The sequence below is a fragment of the Saccostrea cucullata genome, unplaced genomic scaffold (genome assembly GCF_032062105.1).
Source record: "Saccostrea cucullata isolate Sc308-1 unplaced genomic scaffold, CSIRO_AGI_Scuc_v1 ctg18047, whole genome shotgun sequence".
Lineage (NCBI taxonomy): Eukaryota > Metazoa > Mollusca > Bivalvia > Ostreida > Ostreidae > Saccostrea > Saccostrea cuccullata.
In genome coordinates this window covers 2,447-9,723 of record NW_026940232.1, presented here as the reverse complement: position 1 = coordinate 9,723, position 7,277 = coordinate 2,447, and the positions used below count along the sequence as shown (strand labels likewise).

The following is a 7,277-nucleotide window of genomic DNA, read 5'->3' as shown; positions in this document are numbered from 1 at the left end:
GCTGTGATATTTGCTTCTTTTGTTTTATCTTGGTTGCCAGGAGTAAAATAAACTATAAAATACATGCAATATTTGTTATTTGTGACCATTCTGAAATGAAGAAATTATAGAGCAAGCAAGGAAACATACTTTTTAGGTCACTTGAGTTACTTAGGTGACATAGTTTTGTAAATGTTAATGGGAAAACACACATGTTTGTTATGTATGCAGTACAAGTCTCTCGGTAAAGGAGATGGATTGATTGTCCATTTTGTTTATGGGTGAACAAGTTGAATCCGTGCTATGCATGATTCATGCAGTCACATACAAGGCATCTGTTAGTGTGTTTATTTCAACCAATTTTTGTATATGGCATCTATGGGTAAAGGGGAACAAAAATTGTGAAACTCATGACCCCTTCCCCCTGGAGCCTATGGGATGAGGCTAAAACCACCAATATTAATGCATTCTTTGTAAATCTTCTTTACTCCTGGACATCAAGCAGTCAAACTTTTAATTGGCATGATTGTAATTAGCAGTGCGTCCTCTACCAAACCAATAAAATTCCGGGCCCCCTGGGTCGGGGTTTTTTAGTTTTAGGGTTGGGCTATATACTAGTACATGTAGATTAAAAGGGGAAAGTTCATTATTGAAACCTTCTTTTTACTCCTGGGTATTAAACAAATGAAGAGGAATTGTTTCTTTTCCCCAAAATTTTGAATTTCATGCATATGACCCTTGGGTCAGAGGTTCTGGTGTTAGGTTTGGGCTCTTGATTATTGTGAAAATGCACTAATTCTCTGAAACTCTTCTTCTCTACTCCTGGGTATTAAACTTACTACACACATACTGTATACAGGGAAATATTCGCCCCCGTTTTATTTTTGCCCCTTTCGCCCTTACATCATTTGGGCAAATTTAAAAAGGGGCGAATTAAAAATATACAATATATTTTCTTAAACAAAACAGTGACTGGGCGAATTTTAAACGGGGCAAAATTGGTTGCAAGTGTGAAAGGGCGAAAATAAAACAGAGCGAAAATAACCCCTGTATACAGTAGTTATAATTGGGGAATGGGGCCCTTCCAAAACAGTAAATTTTATGGTGCCAGGGTAAGGGGATCTGGTGTACCTGTGGGGGCTATAAAAATTTTAATAGTGAAAATGCATTTTCCCCCCAGCTTCTGGGTATTAAGCCAGTGAACTACTTGGTGTTTATATTGTTATGATGAGGAAAATTTTCAAAATTATGAATTGTATGGTCACTGGGTCAGGGGCTCTGGTGTTAATTAAGATGAGGTTTTATAGATTAAACATTTATAGTGAAAGTGCATTTTTCTGAAAATCTTCCTTGCATCTGGGTTAAAAACCAGTGAACTGTGTACAAAGTTAGTGTAAGGAATAGTGTCTCTTTCAAAATTGTGAATTTTATGGCCCCAAGGTCAGGGGTTCCATTGCTAGTATGAGGTTATTTTGATCATATTTTATTTTTTAAAAAAAAAAAATCTTCTCTGCTTTTGGGGTATTTTTCTGATGAATTTAAGTATATAGTTATGATAGCAATTTTGCTTTTTTGGGTTTTTGAATTTCAAGGCCCTTGTGTCAGGGGATGGGATGGCCGGGGTAGATTACATACTGAAAATAAATTAATGTTTTAAAATTTGCTCCTTGGTATTAATAAAACATTGATAATGAGCAAATCAGCAAGGTTGCCTTAATTTTCAAAATTGGTGAATTGTGTGTAATCCTGTGGGGTGGAGCACTTTATAGTAACTGGTTATATAGTGGAAATGCATTTTTTAGCTCATTTGAGCTGAAGGTTCAAGTGAGCTTTTCTGATCAGAATTTGTCTGTTGCCTGTCGTTGTTAGTGGCATTGTTAACTTTTAATCATCTTAAATTCTTAAGAACCACTGGGCCAATTCCAACCAAACTAATGCCACAAAGTGTTCTTGGGTGATGGGGATTCAAATTTTCAAATGAAGGGCCAAGCCCTCTTCCAAGGGGAGATAATTATGAATTAATGAAAAATTAATGTTATCTTTTAAAAATCCTCTTCTCCAGAACCATTGGGCCAGGAAAGATGCAACTCATGTGGAAGCATCCTCAGGTAGTGTACATGTAGATTCAAGTTTGTGGGGCCACAATGGCTAATAAAAGTTTTACCTAGGAATGCATAGGAAAAATCTTTAAAAAGACTTCTCCAAAACCTTTGGACCAGGTAAGATGAAACTCATGGGGAAGCATCCTCAGGTAAATTAGATTCAAGTTTATTCAAATCATGCCCCCTTTGGGGGTAGGGCGGGACCACAATGGCTGATCAAAGCTTAATTTGCATAAGAATACGTAGGCAAAATCTTTTAAAAATCTTCTCAAGATCAGCAAAGCCATATATATATATATATATATATATATAAAAACATACATACATACATATATATATATATATATATATATATATAAATTGATGATATTGGTATGGAATCATCGTCATGTGATGTAGATTCAAGTTTGTTCAAAACATAACCCCTATTGTTATTTGAACATACGTTGTCGATCGAGTCGCCCGCATTTCGCAGTGGTTAAAGTGTCTGCTCTAGAGTCGCAAAGTAAGGATTTGATCCGTGCGGGTTCGAATCCTACTTTGGGACTTGGAGATCGTATAAATCGAGCTCCTGTGTCGCAGTAGATTCTGGCAAAAAAGTTCCCTCACTGCTCAATGGCTCTAAAAGCATGCCGAGTATAAGACAAAAATTGCGGCTCTCCATCGGCAAGTGGTGGCGCCCTCTTTAGAAAGGGAACTATTTATAATCTTACAATGTTGATCAACACACAAGACTCATCCTATGCCTAAAACTGTCTGCATTATTCCAAAATTCGACACCTAATTGATATAAACAATTCCTAATGAGGCAATACCGTCTGATAGTACTATTTCTTTTCATCCCAAAATAAAAATAATATATAACGAGAACTATACGTATAAATTTTTATTTAATTTTATTTCAAAAAATTGTTCAAGTACACATATTTTCAATATGTGGTAATTCTTTAAAAAAGTAAATGTGCAGATTAAAAGAATAAAAATAAAAAGATAATCTTTAAATGAAAATTTAAAAAAAAATGAAGTAATCAAGAAAATGCCATAAATATAAATAAATGTTATTAGAAAATAGAAATGCATATAAAAAAAAGCAAGGAAAGAGTGACAGTAAAGGTAGAAAAAAGATCTAAAATTCATAATAAAAATTAGATCTAAATATTTGATGACATGCAATTCAATTCATAATTTATAATCAAAAATATTTACACTGATTCAGGGTCAACTACTAGTATGTACACATAATTATATATATTCAACAAAATACTGAAACAATTACCTATGCAAGAATATGTCTAATAATATGTTGCAAACAAATTAACAACCCCACCCACCAAAATTAGACAAGTCAGAAGTCAAACAGAAGACAAATTCTTGCATAAGTAAAACTTCCAACACACTGAGGCTTACACACTCAGGGCGCAAAACCTCCTGGTCAGAGTCTGAATTTCAATCGATCTCCATTGGAGTCAGCTACAAAACACACAAGGTACTTCATGATATACAAGAATATTTTATATACATGTATATGTCAACTGTAATTAAAGGCGTTGTTGTACAGGATATGCTCAATGTATGAATGCATACCGAATCAGACTTCAGCCTTTTTGAAGGAATGAAACGGCGGCGTCGCCTCTTCCGTTTCCCAGACTGGCCCTAAAATAAAAAAAAATATGAAGACTGAATAAACATACACTAAAAATGGATTTTGCTCTCATTATAAAGATGGATGTAATAAATGCAAAGTAGTATCAAAGGTTGGGTTCATTTAATTAAGCAATGATGACCATGATGATTATACCTACCCTTTCACTGACAGCTCTCTGTTCATCACAGGAGGACATGGCAGGAGGCTTGATTGTCTTAGAAGGAACAATAGTAACAGCTCTCTCTGTATGAGAAGAGGAATTACTAGTAACAGGATTCTTGACTTTTACATCCTTGTCTGTTCTGGTAGTGGCAGCTCTCTCTGTACGAGAATGGGAGTTAGCAGGATCCTTGACTTTCTTATCCTTGTCTGTTCTGGTAGTGGCAGCTTTCTCCATATGAGAATGGGAATTAGCAGGATCCTTGACTTTCTTATCCTTGTCTGTTCTGGTAGTGACAGCTTTCTCCATATGAGAATGGGAATTAGCAGGATCCTTGACTTTTACATCCTTGTCTGTTCTGGTAGTGACAGCTTTATCCATAAGAGAATGGGAATTAGCAGGATCCTTGACTGTCAAAATCTTGACTGTTCTAGTAGTGACAACACTCTCTGTTTGACAAGAGGAATTGGCAAGAGTTTTCACTTTTACAGCCTTGACTGTTCCAGTAGTGACAACATCCTCTGTCTGACAAGAGGAATTGGCAGGATCCTTGACTGTGACAGAGGGAACAGTAGTGACAGTATGCCGTCCAGCAGAAGTGTATCAGGCAGCAGTGTTGGCTGTCACAGAGGATGCAACCTGAAAAGTCAGAAACACCATGTATAATTTCATTTGTGGAACTGAGGAAAAAAGGTCTGGATCATCAAAAAGTTCTTTTTTAAAATATAAATTGAAATTTTCACTTTCGTCCCTTTAAACTAGAATTGATGGGATAAGCACATGTTAAAATGAGATTTGCCTACTTTACTTACATGTACACGAGCCTCCCTACGGGTCAATATATCTGGCATTAAGTCTGTCAGCTTCTCCACTTCTCTTTGTTCACCACCAATTATCTGAATTAACATGTACAAGGTAACTAAATTTTTCTCATAATAAAGATCAATGAAAGAAATTGTCAAATGAAATGCAAGACAGTGTTGCAATCTTAGCTTTTTTTGTTTAGCAATGATGACCAAAAACTTGCCATTACCTTATCAGTGACCAGATTCTGTTCTTTGCAAGAAGGGTGTGGAGGAGTTTTGGCAGTTGGGGAGGGTTTAGTTATGACAGATTGTTGTCCATCAGAGGCGGGAGGGCTGGTGCGAGTTTCATTCCTCCAAGAGGATGCTACTTTAACCTGAAAAGACGATTTTTGAATACAAAGTGGTTTAAAATCTTGATAATTTTTCTTTCACTTAAGCTTGATAAATAAAGATCACAAATCTAGTTAAGTACATGTATCTATAAAGAATAGCTTACATTAGCAGTAACTGTTGCATCCTTCTCTTGAATTGGTGTGGCCTAGTTAAGGAAAAAAAGGAGAAATTATGGGTTTGAAAAGGTAGAATGGCATTTAAGAAACAGTTTTATTTTGTGTTGCTATTCCAAGTAATCTCCGTAACATTAGTTCAGGACATCATCATATTCTTTTTTTAAATTATAGATTGAATTTGCTATATAAGAAAGCTAAAGTTCTTGAAAGAAAATTTTTATTTTATTTCTTACAATTAAGATTCATGGCATAAAATTGTTGATGGTAGAGAAGCCTGTCCTACTTACCCTAGCCTCCCCTAGCGTTAACATATCTGCCATCAGGTCTGCCAGCCTCTCCACCTCTCCACGTTGGCCGTCAGTGATCTGAATAGACATACATGTCATGTACAATAGAACTAAACAAATTTTTTATAATAATTTTTTTTAATGCATCGTATGTGCAAGGATGTGTTGCATTTATTTTGATATTATTTATAAGAGTAATGATATTCTTTAAGATGATTCTTACCGCGTCAGTGACAGATGTCTGTTTGGGACAAGGTTTGGGAGGAGACTTGGTGGTTGTGGAGGCTGGTGCAGTTGTGGCAGTAAAATGTCCCTCAGAGGGATAAATCTTGCCGGTCACAAAGGATGCAACTTTAACCTGATAAGACAGTTACACCGTATAAGCATGTCTAATTTTACTTCATTTTGCTATTTTTTTATGCCAATACAAATAAATAATTTCTATATTTAGTAAAAGATGATTTATTACTTGTTGGAGTAATTATTTATTAAATAGATTGACTTACATTAGTAGCCACTTGTGCTTCTGGCATCGGTGTGGACTAAAATAAAAGAAAAAGGCAGACATTTTGTCAGAGTCTCTGTGTTGTAAAGATTGGATATAGTGATTTAAAAAAAAAAGCATTTGGTTTTGTGGAAATGTTAATGGAGAATTCTGTTCGGACAAGGAAAGTTTTGAAAACGTTTTATACCTCAACCCCTGTCTCTCTAAAGGGAGTTGCAGAGCGCAGGATTTTAATTTGTTGAGCTTTTTTAGAATCCCCAAAAGCAAACACAGTTGCCAGTAGGTCCGCCAAATTGTCAACTTCATGTTCAACAGTCGGTGAGCATGTTACTCTAACCTAATAAACAAGTAACACCTTGTGAATATGTCTTCTCTTTATGACAATAATTTCATATATGTTCTGATTTTAGGAAAAGATGATCTCTATTCAGATCTGGTTTAGTAATTACTAGTACTTACATCACAAGCAGTCTTTGTGTCTAGCTTTGGAGTGGACTAGGATCAAAGAAAAGGGGAAATATGATACATTTTTACTAACGTGTAAAGAAGGAATGGCAAATAGAAACATATAGTTTCAATTTGTAGTAATTTTTCAAGAGATCAATTTTAAATTAATTTAAACTTTCATAATGTTGGATTTTTGATTTGACATGATATTAAAAATTGTTGTTTAGCATGGTTTTTACTCATTTCTCTCCATTGCAATTGAAATTGATGGCATTAAAAGATGATGTTAAAAGTATAAAGGAAGTCTCAGGCGGGCTTCGATCCAATAAATCATATTTAGCTTGTTTAATACTTATTAAGCCAATGCTCTAGAAAGTTCTATACCTTAACCCCTGTCTCTTTCTGGAGAACTGCAGAGCTGAGGTTCTTAATTTGAACTGGGTTGCTGGCATCCCCGAGAGCCAACACAACTGACAATAGCTTCGCCAACTCCTCGACCTCTCCATGTCTTACAGTTGGAGAGGATACATCACCCACCTAATAAACAAGCGACACTTTGTGAACAAGTCTGCTTAAAAAAAATCACGTTTTCTTTACGGCCATAATTTTTTTTTTTAATTCTTACATGATTAAAAGAAATACTTACATCTCCCTCAGCATTTGTATCTTGCACTGGTGTGGACTATGATCAGAAAAGAGGAAAAATATGACAAACTCTTACTAATGTGAAAAGATGGAATGGCAACTTAGAAACGCATGTAGTTAAAAAAAATCTGTGGTATTTATGTGAAAGATTTACTAGTATATTAAGTAATATGGGGTTAAAAAGTTTTTTTT

General features: G+C 35.3%; 2 protein-coding genes across 2 annotated transcripts; both read right to left on the bottom strand.

The window, feature by feature from the left end:
• Positions 1-3,270: 3,270 nt before the first annotated feature.
• Positions 3,271-4,477, bottom strand: LOC134254999 (uncharacterized). The gene is made up of 2 exons (XM_062737537.1): positions 3,884-4,477; positions 3,271-3,734 (listed from the first exon to the last, which is right to left on the bottom strand). The coding sequence occupies exons 1-2, from the start codon at positions 4,265-4,267 to the stop codon at positions 3,573-3,575; spliced, it is 546 nt and encodes a 181-aa protein (XP_062593521.1). The 5' UTR covers positions 4,268-4,477; the 3' UTR covers positions 3,271-3,572.
• LOC134255000 (uncharacterized) lies at positions 4,406-5,578 on the bottom strand. The gene is made up of 5 exons (XM_062737538.1): positions 5,489-5,578; positions 5,189-5,230; positions 4,920-5,066; positions 4,699-4,782; positions 4,406-4,525 (listed from the first exon to the last, which is right to left on the bottom strand). Exons 1-5 carry the CDS (start codon positions 5,576-5,578, stop codon positions 4,490-4,492), a joined length of 399 nt encoding a protein of 132 aa, XP_062593522.1. The 3' UTR covers positions 4,406-4,489.
• Between the last annotated feature and the right edge of the window lie 1,699 nt (positions 5,579-7,277).